The sequence below is a fragment of the Canis lupus genome, chromosome 20 (genome assembly GCF_003254725.2).
Source record: "Canis lupus dingo isolate Sandy chromosome 20, ASM325472v2, whole genome shotgun sequence".
Taxonomy (NCBI): domain Eukaryota; kingdom Metazoa; phylum Chordata; class Mammalia; order Carnivora; family Canidae; genus Canis; species Canis lupus.
In genome coordinates, this window is record NC_064262.1 from 478,966 (window position 1) to 499,893 (window position 20,928).

The 20,928-nt window shown below is 49.2% G+C and overlaps 1 protein-coding gene across 7 annotated transcripts in view; it reads right to left on the reverse strand.

Moving 5' to 3' along the window:
• Window positions 1–533: 533 nt before the first annotated feature.
• Window positions 534–20,928, reverse strand: part of ALDH1L1 (aldehyde dehydrogenase 1 family member L1) — a 110,844-nt gene continuing 90,449 nt past the window's right edge. For all 7 annotated transcript variants that reach the window (XM_025447698.3, XM_035702751.2, XM_025447670.3 and 4 more), the window contains 7 exons: window positions 12,912–13,005; window positions 10,503–10,602; window positions 9,107–9,205; window positions 6,730–6,895; window positions 3,878–3,983; window positions 2,638–2,837; window positions 534–823 (listed from right to left, as the gene is read on the reverse strand). In XM_025447698.3, coding sequence (XP_025303483.1) covers window positions 768–823; window positions 2,638–2,837; window positions 3,878–3,983; window positions 6,730–6,895; window positions 9,107–9,205; window positions 10,503–10,602; window positions 12,912–13,005 — 821 coding nt within the window. In that variant the 3' untranslated portion in view covers window positions 534–767. The remainder of the gene's footprint in view (window positions 824–2,637; window positions 2,838–3,877; window positions 3,984–6,729; window positions 6,896–9,106; window positions 9,206–10,502; window positions 10,603–12,911; window positions 13,006–20,928) is intronic.

Sequence of the window (20,928 nt, forward strand, 5' to 3'; positions counted from 1 at the left end):
TAAACTGAGGCAAGAACAGGTAAGTGGAGGTGTGATGTTTGGGACCTAGGGGGTAGGCCCAGAGTCCTGCAGGGTGAGAGAAAAAAGAGAGAACAAAGTGGAGAGACAAGAATCCACAGAGATACACAGAACACATGATAGAGTGAGCTCTGAAACCCCAGTCTGGGGCAGCACAGCCCCCCCCCCCAGTGCCCTTGGGTCAGCTGAGGTCAGCTCCTGGGAGGCTGCAGCGCTGGCAACAGTGTGAGGCCTGCCCGAGGAGCTGCAGGGAGGACAGGGCCTTTCTGGGCCGGGAGGGCTGTCCGTCCTGCTTCCTCTGCTCTGCACTTCCCAAGAGTCGTGCCATCAGAGGCTCCCGTGCCTCCCTTCATCTCAGCACCTGCTTCCTCAGGCTGCAGTGGATGCACACCCAGTTGCCAGTGCTGCACCTCTCCCCAGGGCACCTTCCTTGAGCAATGCACTCAAGTGTCAGGACTTGCAGGGCGGCCCAGGATCCCCACAGGTGAAGCTGAGAGACACGGGGGTCCTGCAGCCACTGGTCAGAATCTTTATTCACCCTGGGGCCACTTTCCCACTCAGCCAGAGGCCACTGTGATCAGACAGCGGGTGCAGGTGGGAGGGCTTCCACATGGAGGTGCCACATGCACAGGAAGGGGTGAGAGGCCGAGACTCAGGGGGCAGCCCAGGCCTCCCCTGGGCAGGCAGGCTGGGTTGTGGGGGGCAAGAACACATCGTGGGGAAGGGGCTTTCTCTCAGGAGACCTTTCTTCAGTACTCAAAAGTAACCGTCTTGACCCGCAGGTACTCGTTCAGGGCCACCTCTCCTGAAAGACAGCAGGTGCCACGGGGAAGGTCACCCTCACAGCAGCAACTCAGGCAGGCCTCACCCTGTTGCCAGTGCTGCAGCCCTCTGACCTCACAGATCCCTGCGGCAACCATGTGGGGTCAGTGGAGGCTCAGCCCCAGTTACAGATGAGAAACCCAGACCCAGCAGGTGAGGCAGCTGTCGTGGGGTGGGGAAGCTGAGGATCCCACTGTGGGTGTTGGGATACAGACTACTCTGGGCAACTATTCCAGAAACTTCCCTGCCCTGACTGCCTCCTCGTGAGGCTCGGCAGCCCCATCAGCCCGAGGGTAGTCAAGGGGCTTTCTGGTGCCCTCCTGCTACCCAGAGGTACCAGCCCATCCCCTGCCCCCACGGCCGCCCCCTAGCTAATCGCAGGTCATACTACTATGGGGAACAAGAGTCGCAAGCACCCAGAATTTGGCTGTGTTCTGCAGCTGGTGTGCTCGGCCTCACAACCAGTGCCTGGGGCCTGCAGTGCCTGGCATCTCCCCCACTCACTAAGGTTGGCTCCAGGAGCCATACTTCACCAGCCAGGCCTGCGGAGGTCCCTGGGCCAAACCCAGTGGGTTACTGGGGATGCCTGGTTTATGTGCACAGGACACAGGACGAGGTAGCTGCAGAGAGGATAGACTGCAAGAGCTCAGGGGCAGAGCTGTAAGTGACAGAGATCAGATCCTGAGGACTCGGCACCCACAGCCTCCTGGATGACAGTGGTCCTTGTAGATTCCAGTGGAAGAACCGAGATGGGGAAGCAGGAAGGAGCGGCAGGCAGGGACGAAGGGAGCAGTACTGTCCAACATGGTGTGTGTGTGCGCGTGTGTGTGCCTGTGCGTGTGTGTGCCTGTGCGTGTGTGCGTGAACCCCACCTCTGTGGGCACAGTGTTGGGCCTTGGGGTGTTGATGGGGCTCCTTTCACAAGCATCCCTAGGGTTTTCTGCAGGGTGTAAAAGAAGGAATGGGGAGAAAGTGGAACAGCAACCTCTCCATGGTCAAGCCTCCCCTCCAACCTCCCTGAGGATCCTGAGCTGGGTTCAAGGATGGAGGCTCTAGGAGACAGCTGCTCTCCAGATGCTGTCCCCACTGCCCCGCCCCCACTCCTGGGTGTTAGAGCTGGGATCCCCAACTGGAGGTGGTCCTCAGCGGCTGGATTCCATAGTGGCAGGACTGAGAGAGCAGTGCTCATGCTAAATCACGCAAGAGCCATGGAAAGAGGAGTGTCAGACCAGAACCCCTTCCCCTGGCAGGCCAGGCGGGCCTTGTGCTTGGCTACCCACCTGGGTGACACCGTCTCTATGCTAGGGACTCACACTGCCCCACTGGCCTCCACACTCAGCTTCCACAGCTTCTCCGGTTTCTGTGAGTGAAGTTCTGACTGCGGCCCCCAGGGTTCTGCTATGTGGCCCCCTGTCTGCCTCCCCAGCTTCCTCCCTCCATCAGTCCTCCCCATCCCTGCACTCAGGCCTCTCTCTGAAGCTCCAGGACCAAAGCCGCTGTCTCCTCTGCCAGGAACACACACCCCCACGTCTTTATACAGCCTCCTCCAGCCACTCACACCTCAGGGCAGGTGCCACCCCCTTGGAGAGGCCCACCCTAGTCCCCACTAAAATTACCCTCCCAGTCCTCCTAGCTGGATCGCACAGACTTGCCCGTTGCCTAAACTCCCTAGCAGGATCTTGTTTTCTGTCTTCATTTTCACCTGCACCCCCTCCCACCCCAGTAAGAAGCGAGCCCCGGCCTCCAGGACAGGGCCTGGCATAAAGGGGCCTTAACAGATGTCCAGGATTAGGTTACCGAGGTCTTTGCCAAAGCCGGACTGCTTGAAGCCTCCGAAGGGAGCGGCCACATCCGTCTTGTTGTATGTGTTGACAAACACGGTGCCTGCCTCCAGCCTGTCGCTGACGTACAGGGCTCTGTTGAGGTCTCTGGTGAAGACGCCGGAGGCCAGGCCGAACTCTGTGGCGTTGGCCCGAGACAGCACAGTGTCCACATCGCTGCATGGAAAACCCAGCAAGAACTCCGTGAGGAGGGTCACAGGGCCCCTCTGGGCACTGCTTGCAGAAAGACCTGCACCTGCCTCCAAGGGAGGCCCGGCCTAAGGTGCCAGGCCCACAGCAAGTGTGGAAGGGTAGGGCAGCCAAGCGAAGAGCAGAGGATGACAGAGCGGAGCAGGGTCCTGTCATCATGGGCGAGCCCCTCGCTGTACAGACAGGGGGATGGGAGCCCAGGGACGGGGGCAGGCTGGGCACCACCACACACATCAGGCATTCCTCTGGGAGCTAGACCGGGGGCACCCACAGACATCAGAGACTTGAAGACTTAGCACACTGTATGCTTAGTAGATGGGAGAAAAGAATCTCATTCTAGTGCCATCAGCATGTGACGAAATTTTTGATAATTGTTTGACGGTTGGAAGTATAATGTGTCGGAGATGAGGTGCCACTCTGCAATCATCCCAAAGGTGCTACTCTGAAAGATCATGGGAAAAGAGCCCGTGGTAGAGCAATTACGGCCAGGCCGATTCCTCTCCCGTTAAGCCAGGTCTGGCCTCCATGACTTGCTGGACCAAAAGGACTGGTATAAATGAGGTTCTCAGCTCTCTGAGGCCAACTGATGGTTCTTGAGAAGACTCGCACCTTCCACCTGGCCTCTGGGGGAGCTGGGTGCCGGGCAGCAACAGCCTGACAGACCACAGAGCAGAGGTGGCCAGCTCCATGGAATCCTCACCAAATTGAAGACTCACAAGTGAAATAAGTAACTTGTTATTCCAAGTCACTGGGGCTTGGGGTGGTTATTATGCAGCAGTGGATAAGAGCAGAACCCAGCATGCTGTGAGGCACCAGAGTCCAAGAGGACACTCAGTGGGACCCAGCCCTGCTGGTCCCCTGGGGCTCTCCTAACTTCATTGGCAGGAAGCTCGGCTCCATCCAGCTACGTTCCCCTTCTGCAGCTCCCCTCCGCAAAGCTCAAGTGAAGACTGCAGTGAGGCACGGGAAAGGTCAGGTTCTCAAGAGACAGAAGCAGGACTCCCTACCCGTCAGCAAACCGAGAGATGATCATGATGGGCCCAAAGGACTCTTCCTTGGCTATGAACATGTGGTCCTCCACGTCTGTGAAAACAGTTGGCTCGAAGAAGAAACCTGAGGGGAGAGACAACGACCCGGTCTGCGGGTGGGCGGTCCTCTCCCCGGCCAGGCCCGGCCCCACCAGCTACCACACACACATCCCACCCCAGCACTGCCATTCGTGACACTGTGTGCTGGATGCTACATCCTGTGAGTGGCTTTCCTGCCCAGACATACGAGTTCACAGGATCCTCGCAGTGATCTGCGGTGGATCAATGAAATGCTGCTGATGAAAATGAGCAGCTCAGTGTTGCTCTGTGATAGAGTGGGGATTTTTTACCTAGTGCAGCCCCTCACATGACTCACCATCAGTCCCCGTGCAGTAGGTTGAGTGGGGGAAGCCTCGCACACAGACAGGTTCTGATGGACAGGACCTCCCAGGACTGCCTCCCGGCTTCCCAGCCCCTCGGTGCAGGTGCTGATGCCTTAGGTGCAGGCGCAAATGCTCTCCACCAGGATCCAGCCACCTGCTCTCCTGTCAACACATGACCACCCCCTACTCCCATCCAGACTGCTGCCCCTACAGGCCCTAGTTGTAGATGGAGCCACCTCTGACAGCAGGAATGCTTCCTCTATTTCTCCTCTAGACACAGTCTTGGGACCCTGAGACCCTACTGGACTGAGATGTAATTTAGCCTGACTGAGGGAAATTGACAGATTTGAAATTTTTTCTTTCTAGTTTTTAGAAAAACAACAACAAAAAACTAACTTTAAAAACAACTTAAAATATTCCATATTTTTCATACATTTACAAATTACATATATATTTAAAGATTTTTTAAATTCATTTATGAGATACACAGAGAGAGGCAGAGACACAGGAGGAGGGAGAAGCAGGCCCCCCGCAGGGACCCCAATGGGGGACTCGATCCCAGGACCCGGGGATCATGCCCTGAGCCGAAGGAGATGCTCAACCACTGAGCCACCCAGACGTCCCTATAAATTATATTTTAACGTTAATCACAATTTTTGAAACCTAAGTTAGGTATGAACACGAGTTGACTCATGTGTTATGGCCTGTATTCTCTCAGCCTACAGACTGCTGGCTGCCAGGCACTGGAGGCCCTGGGCTGGGCAGGAGCTGTCCCTTTCTTGTTCTTTCTGTACTCTTCTCTGCCTCTCTGGACTCTGTGAGGGGGACTGCATGCCCTGCATCCCTCATCCTCTGATTTCTAGTTGGGTTTATATCTTGCAACTCTTCTCCTCATTGGGTTCCAAGAATTCTACTCCCTCCTCTTGGCCCTCAAGCCAGTGGGTAGTAATGGCAGCTGCCTAGTATCCTGGTTTCTGCATGCTGCCCCCTCTAACTGTTCTGCAAACCATGCCTTTGCTTCACTCTCTCCCATCACACCCTGAACTCTGGTCTTATGGACCCCTACCTAGTCTACTGAGTCAGGGAAGGGGGTTAGGCAGACAGTGGTCATCAGTGGCCAGGGAGCTCTGTGACACAGGAGCACCTATGGTCTGTGCCTGGATATTATTTGAGCTGGTTGATGAATTCACCAAGTGAGGAAATGGAGAGGTGTTTCCTAATCAGAGGAGCAGCAGAAGCCCAGGGAGCAGGAAAACGTGAGGTGTATTCAGAGAGAGTAAAATGTGGCTGGAGCATAGATCATGGGCAAGCCAGTTAGCAACAGACCATGGAAGACCCTGGTGTGAAGTGAGGAGTTGGAGCTTGCTGCTGCAGGGGGACGGGTCACTGTAGAAGTTGCTTCAGTGTTGGGGGAGACATAATAAGACTCCTGGCAGCTACCATAAACAAGGGGTTAGCATGGCACAAGACATTCCTCAGGAAGCAGACGTGATGGTCCAGGTAAAACAAGCTGCAGAGGGTCAGCAGTAAGGTAGCAGGGAAGGCAAGAAAGATTTTTAATTTGAGAGAATCAGGCAATTAATTTATAATAGATGGTCAAGAAAACAGAGTCAAGAATTCATCGTTTCCTTCCCTCTTTCATTCCATCAAATTAATTCAGGTTTGGTGTGAGTGTCCGTGCTGGCATGAAGGACCTAATAGTATAGAAGACAGACACCACATCTATCCCCATATGGCAGGCAGTCTAACAGGGAAGCAGCTCAAACAGTCTGTGCCAAAGCCCTTGGCTCTAGTGACTTGACCAGATGGAAGATTCCAGAGAGGCAAGTGTATGTCTGGGTCAGGACACTCAGATAATGCGATGGAATTAGTACCCATTCAGTCTGAAGGGCCTGGGGTCCTGCAGGTGGGTGTGTCTAGGTGGTCAGGATTTCTGGATGAGGAGGAGCCTGGAGACAGATATTTGGGAGGGTGTGAACCACTGCAGGGGTGAGATCCTCCAGGGAAATGGTCTGTCACGGGAAGCTTTCCAAGCGCAGAGAAGACTTGGGGATATACTTCCATTCAAGGTACAGGTGAAGAAGGAGGTTTAGCGAAAAGTGACCACTGAAAAGTAATGCCAAAGCCAGAAAGCCACGAAAGCCAGTGCCATGGAATCCACGGGAGGAAAGAATTTCAAGGATTCGGAGATGTTTATGGAGAATCAAAGTCCACTATGATACACATTAAACCAGCACTGACTGGATTTCAGCTCTGGTGTCTTCACCTTGCTGGGACCACACCTGGTCTGGCAGGTGTGCAAACAGCCAAGGGCACCATATCTAATGTCCCGGATGAACCCAGAGGCCTGGGAGCCTAACCATGGCCTTCACATGCCTCCAGCTCTAGCTGGGCAGGAAGCCAGAGGCCATGCTGCCTGCCCTGCAGTTCACCAGCGCTCTGACTGACCTGGCCGAGGGACCTGATGCCCACCACAGACCAGGGTGGCCCCCTCCTCCACACCATGTTGGCAGTACTCCACCAGCTTCTGTAGGTGGGCTTGGTGGTTCTGTGGCCCATGGTTGGTGTCCCGGTCTAGAGGGTTGCCAATTTTCATCTTCTTCACCTCTTCTACCTGTGGAAAGTCCTTCCAGTTAGGTCCTGCTCAGCATCTGCCAATGCTCCAAACCTGATGCGCCTAACATGTCTGCATGTTAGTGACCAGCCACTGGCCGCTGAAGAAAGTCCACACGCCCTAAGGATGTTCCATATTCTGGTTCCAAGCCTGCCTTTCAGGGTGAAATCCCAAATGTACCCTATGCACAAAGCCTAGTGTCAGACAAGCTGGGAAAACAGAGGTGTCCAGGGACACAGGGGAGTGCTGGAGATGGGCCCGCAAGGAGCGTGTCACTACCGTGGTCCTGCACCCAGCTTCAAGTGCTGAGAAGCTGAGAGAATGCTTGTCTGAGCTCCAGAATGTGGATAGGAGTGGGGCAGGGCAGCTCTGGTCCTGCTGGAGCACCACGGTGACAGACTCTAAGCGGAGTGGAGGGCCAGCTTTGAGGCCACCACTCTTGCCTGCTTCCAAGGCCAGTCCTAAGACCCCTCCTCTGGGAAGCCTTCCTTGTTGCCTCAGCCAAGCTACAAGTAGGTCTAGGCTTTGCCCACTGAGACGTGGATTTGGGTCTCATACAAGATGTGCCAGGTGGCATCTGCCAGATTCTGGGGCTGGGTGCAGAGTCAGAAAAGCCTTTGAATATGGTTGCTGTGCTACAGAAGAGAACTCAGGGGGCATAACCAGTGAGAGGTAGACATCAGACCTTCCGGGCTCCAGGCTGGGGCTCGCCCCTCTCACTTTGTCACATCTCTTCAGGCTTCTTCCCTAGTTTCTTAAAACCAAACAAAGCCAATGCTGCCCTCCTCATAGCTGCGTCAAGGTCAGGCCTGACTGGCCGCCTCCTCCTCGGAGGCCAGGGTTACTTCACCCCTCCATTCAGGCTCTGCACCCCGCCCCCCAGCCAGGCCTAATTGGATGCAGAAGACACCCTCTCACCAAGGACCCCTTAGCACAGTAGGCTGTTGCGCCCCTTCCTTGCTCCCACCTGGCCACCGACGACCCCCAGCCCCATCTGTCCCTAGGATGCCAAGAGCAGTAATGCTGAGTGTTCTGGTTGTGCAGCTCACTTCCTGTATTTGGGAACTGAGACTATCCTGACAGTTCTGCTGGGATTGTGACCTTTACTATTACCCTGTGGGGGTTGATGACTCTCTTGCAGACTCCTAGAAGGGACTGGGGCTTGCTTAGCTCTGTGTTCCCCACAACTACACCCACTCGGTGAGCCGCCCCCCTAGTGGGTCCTTCATCATGACTCCCCATCTGTGCTCCAGGTTCAGCTAGTCCTGCCAGGCTGCCCAACTCCCAAACTACAGTGGGTTATGCATTATACTCATTTCCCATCGGGGTAGGCTTCGTTTCCCACCTCCTGAATCTGGGCTGGGCTGTGCCTTGCTTTGGCAGGTAGAATGTGGGAGAAACAAACTTTGGAGGTCCCAAGAGGCATTTACACTCCTATTCTCATAGGAGCCCTGCCATTGGCCTTGCATGTGTCCAAGCACATGCTGCAGGATGTCCACAGGGACAACAATGAACCATCCCAACACAGTCACCAAGTGCCCCCATGACCGCAGATGCATGAGCAAGCTCAGCTGAACCTGGGCTGGTGCCCACACAGCCAACCCGCAGGGCTGTGCCTGCATAAATATCTGTTATCCTGAGCTACTAAGTTTGGGGAGTAGCTCATTATGTGAGCACCCACCCTGCAGCAGCCATGAGAGGTGGCTGCTGATGGTCGTAGGTCCAAGGGAGACCTCCTCCAGCCCATGGACACTCATAGCCAACAGCTGTTGACAGAGGACAAAAGCTTGGCCCATTGACCCCAGGGGTATCATTCATGCTCCAGAGCTCCTATCTGTGGGTCAGTCTAGGGCTGGATGTCACTCGAGACCGTGTCTTGTCTCTGTCCTCTCCCGGTCACTCCCACCTCCTGGGCTTCACCTGACAGCTTGCCCACAGTGAGCCACATACACCTGAATTCCTGGCTTAGGCTTCTCTGCTAGGGAGCTGACCTAGGACAGACCCTTTTTGGTTATGTCAGTTTGAGCTGCAGGGTTACTATTTCTTCCTGAAACAGTAAAAAAACAAGTGAAAAAGGATACAGCTTTGCCCAATGGTTTCCTCACTCAAGTGGACAGTTCCTGAAGCCACGTGGCCCAGCCCTGCCTCTCTGTCCCCAGCCCCCTGCAGCACACGTGGCTGCCCCAGTGAAGACTCTGCAGTAGAACTTACCACCTTCTGCACAAACTGGTCATGAATCGAGTCCTCTACAAAAAGCCGGCCTGCTGCAATGCAGTTTTCCCCTTTGTTGAAGAAGACAGAGCTCATCCCCTTTGGAGAATGGATAAGAATGCGAGCTTAGAGCCGCTCCCAGGGTGCCAGCCCCCTATATCCCACCAGCCCCAGGTACCTCCTTCTTATAGGGAAGGGGAGGAATGTGTGTGTTCCAATCTCCGATGGGATGGTGGGCCAGGCCCAGCCAGCAATGGGCACACAGGTTCTATTCATTCTTTGATCATCTTAAGAGAACAGATGAGTCCCATCCCCTGGGGGACACCTGTGTCCACACTGCAGAGAGTGGAGGACGAGAGGGAGTGGAGTGGAGTGGAGTGTGCCTGGAGACACTATATACAAGTGTGTTCCCTGGGGTGATGTAGGAGGGGTCAGAGCCCACTCTCTTGGGGCTGAGCCTGGAGAGTCTATTCGCTTGGAGTGGGCAGCAGTTGGCAGGCAAAGGCAGGCAGGCAGCCCCATGTTGTGGGAGGGACAGGGTGCCAGCCCAGGCCTGAGAGAACTCCTAGGAGTCCAGAATAAACGTTAGACCTGGTAGCCCTATGTGGGGGGCTAGGGGAGGCGGGAGAGCTTGGCTCTCCTGGCAGCTGGGATTTAACTGCCCAGTGACATGGCCTAGGCCTCTGGCCCTACAGTAGTGGCCTTGGCACTGGGACCAAGAGCCTGCACTGATGGACTTGCCTCCCTCAGTTTCCCTATCCGAGGCCCACTCCCTTTCATGTTCATGCTGGGCATCACACTGACCTCCAAGGCACAGTGAGACTTGGATGGAATGGGGCATACCTGGATGGAATGGATACCTGGTTGAAATGGCTTGCTCAGTTGTGGAGTGGGGGACAGAGGTGTGGAGAGGGGGACCAAGGCATAATAACGACAATGACAATACGAACATAAGAACCACTGACATACAGCACCTGCCACATCTTCTGTGCCCTTCAGGCTTATTAATAGCTTGTTGAACCCTGAAACAGCCATAGGAGTATTCTCCCCCCTGGTACAGGTGAAAGCACGAGGCCCAGAAACATGAAGTAGCTAGCCTGAGGCTGCCCCATGAGTCAATGGTGGGGATGGGCAAGTAGGCACAGCAGAAAGGAAAAGCTGTCTGCTGATTTCAGAACAGATGGACAGATGGAACTATGGCTTACATTTCCTCTTCCGTGAAGCTGATCTCAGTAATCCTGACCATTATGAAACTTCTCAGTATGCTTGTTCTCTGGAAGGCATATGTCATTCCTTGCCCCCTAGGCCCCTTCCTGCCAGTCTAGGCCAAATGTGTGAGTTTGTAGAGTCAGAGATGGGTGCCCCACCTCCACCCCCCAGGCAGGCAGGCCCTCACCATCTGCACAGCCTTGCTGAGGTCACAGTCAGCAAAGATGATGAGGGGCGACTTCCCTCCCAGCTCCAGGGACACCTTCTTCACGTTACTCAGGGCGCAGCTGAAAGGGACAGAGGTTGGTAAGGCTGGGTCCCTGGGATACTGAGACATGGGGGCTCCAGGTGGAGGGGCCAAGGGAAGCTCCAAAGAGGGCAAGCTTCTCCCCAGCCCCACGCGCATCAGCTCTCCCCTTTCCCTCCCCTTGCCACTCTGCTGCCTTCCTCTTCCATACCCAGGCCCACGCCCACCACAGGGCCTTTGCTCTCATAGCCCCCTCTGGCTCACTCCTCCTTCAGATATTCTTGAAGCTCATTCATCACTTCCTTCGGTCTCTGCTCCATCCCCTTGTTGGGGTGCCTGCCCCAACTGCTCCCTATAATTTGCACACCCTTGTGCTCCGTGCCTGCTGTGCTTTGCTGCACGTTGTATTTGTGTCTGACCCTGCTCATCAAAGCATAAGTCCCACTGGGCAGGCAGGCATTTGTCAGGTCATATGGCTGTGTTTGGTGGATATCCAACAAATAAACCAAACACAGAACCATTCCCCAGTTGGGACAGCTGCAATGCCATAGGGGCTTCGACACCTTGGATTTTTAGTGACAGGTGCAGAGAGGAGCTGGGGATCCTGTGCACACTGCCTCAGTGTGCACAAAGTGGACCTGTTGATACTGTCCTCAGAGGGACGCTCAAAGCACTGGGCCGGTGAAACACAGGCATGGCGCAGGGTGGGAGTGGGGGATCTCCTCACTCAGGACTGACACAGCAAGAGGGCTTCCATCTCAGGTGCCAGTCATAGGGGTCTTGGAAAGCCCCCAGAAGATGGCAGTCCCAGAGCCACAGGATGCTACCCAAACCCTCCTGCCCTGGAGTCCTCAGAGCTGACATTCACTGAGCCCTGACTCGGACCTTAGCACACATGGGCTCACACATGGCTATCACCTACACAGCACAGGGGAGACTAGCTAGCTTTTCCAGCTACCCCGCCCACTCCCTCATCCGTCCATTTGTCCTGCATCACTCCCTGCCTCCCCCTCTTCAGTGCTGAGGCTTGCCCTCCTGCACCTCAAAATGCATCAGAGCAGCTCCACCTGGTCCACTGACAGGCTATGATAACAGCCTCTACTGACCCTGAAGGCACATTCCAACAGCCACATTGGCTGTGGCTCCTGACCCAGAAGACGACGTCATGTAAAGCTGCTGTGATCCAGCATGGTATCTAACTCAAGGAAAGGAACAGGGTCGAGACTGCACCCTGGCTCACAGAGGGGGTATGTGGGGCCAAAAGGTGAGAATCTCATCTTGTGGGGCACAGAGAGCCCATGGAGAGCAGGGCCAGAGGCTGCAGAAGAGTCTAGGAAGAAAAAACACTGCTCTGCATTGAGATGAGATGTTATTTTAACACAAAAGAAGCCTTTCTCCCCGTGGAATTGTCACATCATGGCTAGACTACCTGGGAGGTCCACGCATGAGCCTTGCAACAGAGACAGAGCTGGGTGGTCACATGGCCTCAGAGAAAGGTGTCAGTATACCCAACAGAAGCCCCAGCTTCTTTCTGTTTGTACCTTTCAATCAAGTACAGTTGTCTGAAACCCACTCCCAGAGTTCAGCTTCAGTGGGGTGGGGCTCAGGCATCCTGTGGTTGCCTTGGGGCAGCCAGGGCTACAAGGTACTGTGTTGTGGTCCAGCCCTCTCCAAGCTCATCGGCTACATAGACCAGCACCATGGAGCATGCAAACTACCCTCGCTGAACTGATGGGGAAACTGAGGTCTGGAAGGGTCAGGGCTTGGCCACAGTCATATCATAAATTAATGACAGACCCAGGTATAAAACCCTAGCTGGCTGAGGCAAGTCCAAGGAATAAGAGATGAGAGGATGTTCTAGAACAGGTCAGTCCAATAGAATAGAACAAAAGCCTCAAATACCAGCCACATGCGTAATGGCAATTTTTTGGTGCCACTAAAAAAATAAATTAAATTTCTTTTAGTTTTAAAAGAAAACTAAAAAGAAACCAATGAAATTAATTCTAATATATTTTATTTAACCCAATTAATAAAAAATATTATTTCCACTTGCAATCAATAGAAGTTATTACTGCTCTGTGCAATAAGTTTTCAAAATCTGGTGGGCCTTTTACACTTGGAGCACATCTCAGTTCATAGCAGCTCTATCCCAGGCAGCCACATGTACTCATGGCCCCAAATCGCACTGAGGCTTCTGCACCCGCTGGTCTGAGTGTGCTCCACAGAGCAGCCACAGCAGCCTCACCAAGGGCTTGTCAGAACCCAGACACAAGGTCAGAACCTGCAACAGGCTCACATATGGCACTGCCCACAACCCAACACTATGACCAGAGGTACCCAACCACCTACCTCTTCATAATGTGTTTCCCCACCTCTGTAGAACCCGTAAACCCAATTTTCCGCACATCAGGATGGTCTGAAAGTCTCTGGCCAACCAGCGAGCCTGCGGATGAGAGTGGGCAAGGGGGTCAGGGCGGCCGCTGGGTGCTGAGCAGGAGATACAAGCTCCACCACCCTTCAAACTTACATCTTGAAGCCAGAGCTGTGGGATGTGCCCCCAATTGCTTAGCGCCCTCAGTGCCCAGGGCTCGATGGGTCTCATTGCCTGCCACAGGCAGAACTGTGTTCCCTCAGACTTAATTATTTTGAAATCCTTACCCCCAGCACCTCAGATCTGACTGTATTTAGAGAGAGGGTCTTTAAAGGGGTGGTTAAGACAAGACCATCTTCTTTCTTCAACACATGCTGTCTCTTCAGCTGATCTCACCTCGGCTCACCTCTTCAAATGCCACCTCCAGATACATCATCCTCTAAATCTGTCTAGGATCTGGATCCACTTGTGATTCCTCTGACTGCTCGGCACCTCCACTTGGATGTCTAACAGCCTCTCAAATTCAATATATTTGAAACTGAACTCTTAATCTTTCCCCAGAAGTGTTCCTCCTGCAGGTTCTCCATTTCAGTAAACAACCTCTCCTTGCAGCAAGTTGTTGAAGCCAAGAACCTGGGAGTCAGTCTTGACACTTCCCTTCCCCACTTCATCAACTGCCCAATCCTGGAGGAGAACTGTCCCTCCATTTCCACTGCTCCCCTGCCTCTAAGTTCATAAAACTGCATGTGCCCAGGTGCACTTGTGAAGATTCTGGTTCAATAGGTTTGGACTGCAACATTTACATTCTCTATATATAGTTAAAGCTCTATAAGTGATTTATTTTTAAGTTTTATTTATTTATTTGAGAGAGAGAGAGAGAGAGAGAAATGAGAACATGAGTAGGAAGAGGGGCAGAGGGAGAGAATCTTCAAGCAGACTTCCCACTGAGCATGGAGCACAATCCTGGGCTCAATCCCACAACACATGAAATCATGACCTGAGCCAAAACCAACAGTCAGATGCTTAATGGGCTAAGCCCCCCAGAGGCTCCAGTTCTACAAGTGACTTTGATACTAATTCCATTCCACCATCCTTGTCAAAAAGAAGATAACTGGGAAAGTAAATATTTGCAAAAGATATATCTGATAAAGGCTTGTTATCCAAAATATACAGAGTTCAATAATAAGAAAATAAACAACCCAATTTTTTAAATGGGCAAAGGATCTGTACACACACCTCATCATAAAAGATATACAGATGAAAAATGAGTGTGTGTAAAGATGCTTAACATATATCACTAGAGATTGCAAATTAAAACAATCACTACATACTTATCAAAATGTCCAAAATCCAAAATGTTGACAATACCAAATGTTGAAAAGGTTTAGAACAACAGAAATCCTCATTCATGGCTGGTAAGAATGCAAAATGGTGCAACTGATTTGGAAGACAGTTTGGCCATTTCTTACAAAAGTAAAAATAGCCATATCGTAATCAACCACACTCCTTGGTATTCACCAAATGAGTTGAAAACTTATGTCTACATGACACACTGCACATAGATATTTGTAGCGGCTTTATTCATAGCTACAAAAACGTGGAAGCAACTGAGATGCCCTTCAGTAGGTGGACAGATAAATAACCTGTGGTACATCCAGACTATGGAATAGTATTCAGCATTAAAAAGAAATGAGCTGCAGATCAGCGTCCCTGCCCCTGGAGCATCCAGGCCTCTGCAGCCTGAGAGCTCCATAGTTACTGTGGGAGCTGAATCCAGGGCTCCAGAGCTGGCCACCACCACTGTGGTTGTTCCTCCTGAGGCCTCACGGAGTAAACAACCCCCACTGAGCCTCACAGTGGCCTCACCGGATAAACAGGATAAACATTACTCACTGAGCCCTGCACCAGACAGGGGCTGAGCAGCTCCCCCAAGTGCTAACACCTGAAAATCAGCACAACAGGCCCCTCCCCCAGAAGACCAGCTAGATGGCCAAGTTCCAGGGGAAGTCAAGGGACTTAAAGTATACAGAATCAGAAGATACTCCCCGGTGTTTTTGTTTGTTTGTTTGTTTGTTTGTTTTTTATTTCTGTTTGCTTCCCCCACCCTTTTTTCCCCTTTCTTTCCTTTTCTTTCTTTTTCATTTTTTCTTCCTTTTTTCTTTTTCTCTTTTCTTTCCTTCTTTCTCTCTCTTTTTCTCCTTTTCCCAATACAACTTGTTTTTGGCCACTCTGCACTGAGCAAAATGACTAGAAGGAAAACCTCACCACAAAAGAAAGAATCAGAAACAGTCCTCTCTCCCACAGAGGTACAAAATTTGGATTACAATTCAATGTCAGAAAGCCAATTCAGAAGCACTATTATAAAGCTATTGGTGGCTCTAGATAAAAGCATAAAGGACACAAGAGACTTCATGACTGCAGAATTTAGATCTAATGAGGCAGCAATTAAAAATCAATTGAATGAGATGCAATCCAAACTAGAAGTCCTAACGACGAGGGTTAACGAGGTAGAAGAACGAGTGAATGACATAGAAGACAAGTTGATGGCAGAGAGGGAAACTGAGGAAAAAGGAGACAAACAATTAAAAGACCAGGAAGACAGATTAAGGAAAATAAACGACAGCCTGAGGAAGAAAAACCTACGTTTAATTGGTGTTCCCGAGGGTGCTGAAACGGACAGAGGGCCAGAATATGTATTTGAACAAATCATAGTTGAAAACTTTCCTAATCTGGGAAGGGAAACAGGCATTCAGATCCAGGAAATAGAGAGATCCCCTCCTAAAATCAATAAAACCCGTTCAACACCTCGACATTTAATAGTTAAGCTTGCAAATTCCAAAGATAAAGAGAAAATCCTTAAAGCAGCAAGAGACAAGAAATCCCTAACTTATTTCACTCAGCATAATACCCTCCAGTTCCATCAACATTGAAGCAAATGGTGGGTATTTCAATCAGAGAAGGACAAACATTATATGTTCTCAATCATTTGGGGAATATAAATCATATTAAAGGGAATAGAAGGGAAGGGAGAAGAAATGGGTAGGAAATATCATAAAGGGAGACAGAACAAAAAGACTCCTAACTCTGAGAAATGAACTAGGGGTGGTGGAAGGGGAGGAGGGCGGGGGTGGGGGTGAATGGGTGATGGGCACTGAGGGGGGCACTTGACGGGATGAGCACTGGGTGTTATTCTGTATGTTGGCAAATTGAACACCAATAAAAAATAAATTTATCATTTAATAAATAAGAAAGTAAATAAATAAATAAATAAATAAATAAATACCATATTTACCATGACTACATGAGAAAGCTGCCATGATATGATATATCCTACCATGATATGAGTGTTGTAGATGTTTTCTTTTTTATATTTTTCTGTATTTTTCAATTTTCTTTAAAAAAATAAGTTTAATTTAGGAAAAAAGAAATAGGATTTGAAAATTTTAGATTTCTAAAGATCTGGAGGATATAAATTAAAAAAAAAAAAAAGAAAAAGAAATCCCTGACTTTTATGGGGAGGAGTATTAGGGTAATAGCAGACCTCTCCACAGAGACCTGTCAGGCCAGAAAGGGCTGGCAAGATATATACAGGTTTCTAAATGAGAAAAACATGCAACCAAGAATACTTTATCCAGTAAGGCTCTCATTCAGAATGGAAGGAGAGCTAAAGAGCTTCCAAGACAGGCAGGAACTGAAAGAATGAATATGTGACCTCCAAACCAGCTCTGCAAGAAATTTTAAGGGGGACTCTTAAAATTCCCCTTTAAGAAGAAGTTCAGTGGAACAATCCATAAAAACAAGGACTGAATAGATATCATGATGATACTAAACTCATATCTGTCAATAGTAACTCTGAACGTGAATGGGCTTAATGACCCCATCAAAAGGCGCAGGGTGTCAGACTGGATAAAAAAGCAGGACCCATCTATTTGCTGCCTACGAGAGACTCATTTTACTTATTTATTTATTTTAAATCTTTTATTTATTTATTCATGATAGTCACACAGAGAGAGACAGAGAGGCAGAGACACAGGCAGAGGGAGAAGCAGGCTCCATGCAGGGAGCCCGATGTGGGACTCGATCCCAGGTCTCCAGGATCGCGCCCCGGGCCAAAGGCAGGCGCCAAACCGCTGCGCCACCCAGGGATCCCAAGAGACTCCTTTTAGACAGAAGGACACCTACAACCTGAAAATAAAAGGTTGGAGAACCATTTACCATTCAAATGGTCCTCAAAAGAAAGCAGGGGTAGCCATTCTTATATCAGATAAACAAAAATTTACCCCGAAGACTGTAGTGAGAGATGAAAAGGGACACTGTATCATATTTAAAGGATCCATCCAACAAGAGGGCTTAACAATCCTCATTATATATGCCCTGAATGTGGGAGCTGCCAAATATTTAAACCAATTAATAACCAAAGTGAAGAAATACTTAGATAATAATACACTTATACTAGCTCTTTCTACCCATGATAGGTCTTCTAAGCACAACATCTCCAAAGAAACAAGAGCTTTAAATGATACACTGGGCCAGGTGGATTTCACAGATATCTATAGAACTTTACGTCCAAACTCAACTGAATACACATTCTTCTCAAGTGCACATGGAACTTTCTCCAGAATAGACCACATACTGGGTCACAAATCGGGTCTGAACCAATACCAAAAGATTGGGATCGTCCCCTGCATATTTGCAGACCATAATGCCTTGAAATTAGAACTAATCACAACAAGAAGTTTGGAAGGACCTCAAACACGTGGAGGTTAAGGACCATCCTGCTAAAAGATGAAAGGGTCAACCAGGAAATTAAGGAAGAATTAAAAAGATTCAAGGAAACTAATGAGAATGAAGATAACCATTCAAAATCCTTGGGATGCAGCAAAAGCAGTCCTGAGGGGTAAATACATCACAATAGAAGCCTCCATTCAAAAACTGGAAAGAACTCAAATACAAAAGCTATCCTTACACCTAAAGGAGCTAGAGAAAAAACAGCAAATAGATCCTACACCCAGCAGAAGAAGAGAGTTAATAAAGATTCGAGCAGAACTCAACGAAATCAAGACCAGAAGAACCATGGAACAGATCAACAAAACCAGGAGTTGGTTCTTTGAAAGAATTAATAAGATAGATAAACCATTAGCCAGCCTTTTTAAAAAGAAGAGAGAGAAGACTCAAATTAATAAAATCATGAATGAGAAAAGAGAGGTCACTACCAACACCAAGAAAATACAAACGATTTTAAAAACATATTATGAACAGCTATACGCCAATAAATTAGGCAATCTAGAAGAAATGGACACATTCCTGGAAAGCCACAAACTACCAAAACTGGAACGGGAAGAAATAGAAAACCTGAACAGGCCAATAACCAGGGAGGAAATTGAAGCAGTCATCCAAAACCTCCCAAGACACAAGAGTCCAGGGCCAGATGGCTTCCCAGGGGAATTCTATCAAACGTTTAAAGAAGAAACCATACCTATTATACTAAAGCTGTTTGGAAAGATAGAAAGAGATGGAGTACTTCCAACTTCGTTCTATGAGGCCAGCATCACCTTAATTCCAAAACCAGACGAAGACCCCACCAAAAAAGGAGAATTCTAGACCAATATCCCTGATGAACATGGATGCAAAAATTCTCAACAAGATACTAGCCAATAGGATCCAACAGTAACATTAAGAAAATTATTCACCATGACCAAGTAGGATTTATTCCCGGGACACAAGGCTGGTTCAACACTAGTAAAACAATCAATGTGATTCATCATATCAGCAAGAGAAAAACCAAGAACCATATGATCCTCTCATTAGATGCAGATAAAGCATTTGACAAAATTCAGCATCCATTCCTGATCAAAACTCTTCAGAGTGTAGGGATAGAGGGAACATCCCTCAACATTCTAAAAGCTATCTACAAAAAGCCCACAGCAAATATCATTCTCAATGGGGAAGCACTGGGAGCCTTTCCCCTAAGATCAGGAACAAGACAGGGATGTCCACTCTCACCACTGCTATTCAACATAGTACTGGAAGTCCTAGCCTCAGCAATCAGACAACAAAAAGAAATAAAAGGCATTCAAATTGGCAAAGAAGAAGTCAAACTCTCCCTCTTCACCGATGACATGATACTCTACATAGAAAACCCAAAAGCCTTCACCCCAAGATTGGTAGAATTCATACAGCAATTTGGCAGGGTGGCAGGATACAAAAATCATTGCCCAGAAGTCAGTGGCATTTCTATACACTAACAATGAGACTGGAGAAAGAGAAATTAAGGAGTCAATCCCATTTACAATTGCACCCAAAAGCATAAGATACCTAGGAATAAACCTAACCAAAGAGGGAAAGGGTCTACACCCTAAAAACTATAGAACACTTCTGAAAGAAATTGAGGAAGACACAAAGAGATGGAAAAATATTCCATGCTCATGGATTGGCAGAATTAATATTGTGAAAATGTCAATGTTACCCACGACAATTTACACATTTAATGCAACCCTATCAAAATACCCTGGACTTTCTTCAGAGAATAGAACAAATTATCTTAAGATTTGTGTGGAATCAGAAAAGACCCCGAATAGCCAGGGGAATTTTAAAAAAGAAAACTATAGCTGGGGGCATCACAATGCCAGATTTCAGGTGGTACTACAAAGCTGTGGTCATCAAGACAGTGTGGTACTGGCACAAAAATAGACACAGAGATCAATGGAACAGAATAGAGAACCCAGAAGTGGACCCTCAACTTTATGGTCAACTAATATTCGATAGAGGAGGAAAGACGATCCACTGGAAGAAAGACAGTCTCTTCAATAGATGGTGCTTGGAAAATGGACATCCACATGCAGAAGAATGAAACTAGACCACTCTCTTTCACCATACACAAAGATAAACTCAAAATGGATGAAAGATCTAAATGTGAGACAAGATGCCATCAAAATCCTAGAGGAGAACACAGGCAACACCCTTTTTGAATTCGGCCACAGTAACTTCTTGCAAGATACATCCACGAAGGCAAAAGAAACCAAAGCAAAAATGAACTATCGGGACTTCATCAAGATAAGAAGCTTTTGCACAGCAAAGGATACAGTCAACAAAACTCAAAGACAACCTACAGAATGGGAGAGGATATTTGCAAATGACGTATCAGATAAAGGGCTAGTTTCCAAGATCTATGAAGAACTTATTAAACTCAACAGCAAAGAAACAAACAATCCAATCATGAAATGGGCAAAAGACATGAACAGAAATCTCACAGAGGAAGACATAGACATGGCCAACAAGCACATGAGAAATGCTCTGCATCACTTGCCATCAGGGAAATACAAATCAAAACCACAATGAGATCCCAGCTCACACCAGTGAGAATGGGGAAAATTAACAAGGCAGGAAAACACAAATGTTGGAGAGGATGCGGAGAAAAGGGAACCCTCTTACACTGTTGGTGGGAATGTGAACTGGTGCAGCCACTCTGGAAAACTGTGTGGAGGTTTCTCAAAGAGTTAAAAATAAACCTGACCTACGACCCAGCAATTGCACTATTGGGGATTTACCCCAAAGATTCAGATGCAATGAAACACCGGGACACCTGCACCCCAATGTTTCTAGCAGCAATGTCCACAATAGCCAGACTGTGGAAGGATCCTCGGTGTCCATCGAAAGATGAATGGATAAAGAAGATGTGGTTTATGTATACAATGGAATATTACTCAGCCATTAGAGACAACAATTACCCACCATTTGCTTCAACATGGATGGAACTGGAGGGTATTATGCTGAGTGAAGTAAGTCAATCGGAGAAGGACAAACAGTGTATGTTCTCATTCATTTGGGGAATATAAATAGTAGTGAAAGGGAATATAAGGGAAGGGAGAAGAAGTGTGTGGGAATTATCAGAAAGGGAGACAGAACATAAAGACTCCTAACTCTGGGAAAAGGACTAGGGGTGATAGAAGGGGAGGAGGGCAGGGGGTGGGTGTGAGTGGGTGATGGGCACTGAGA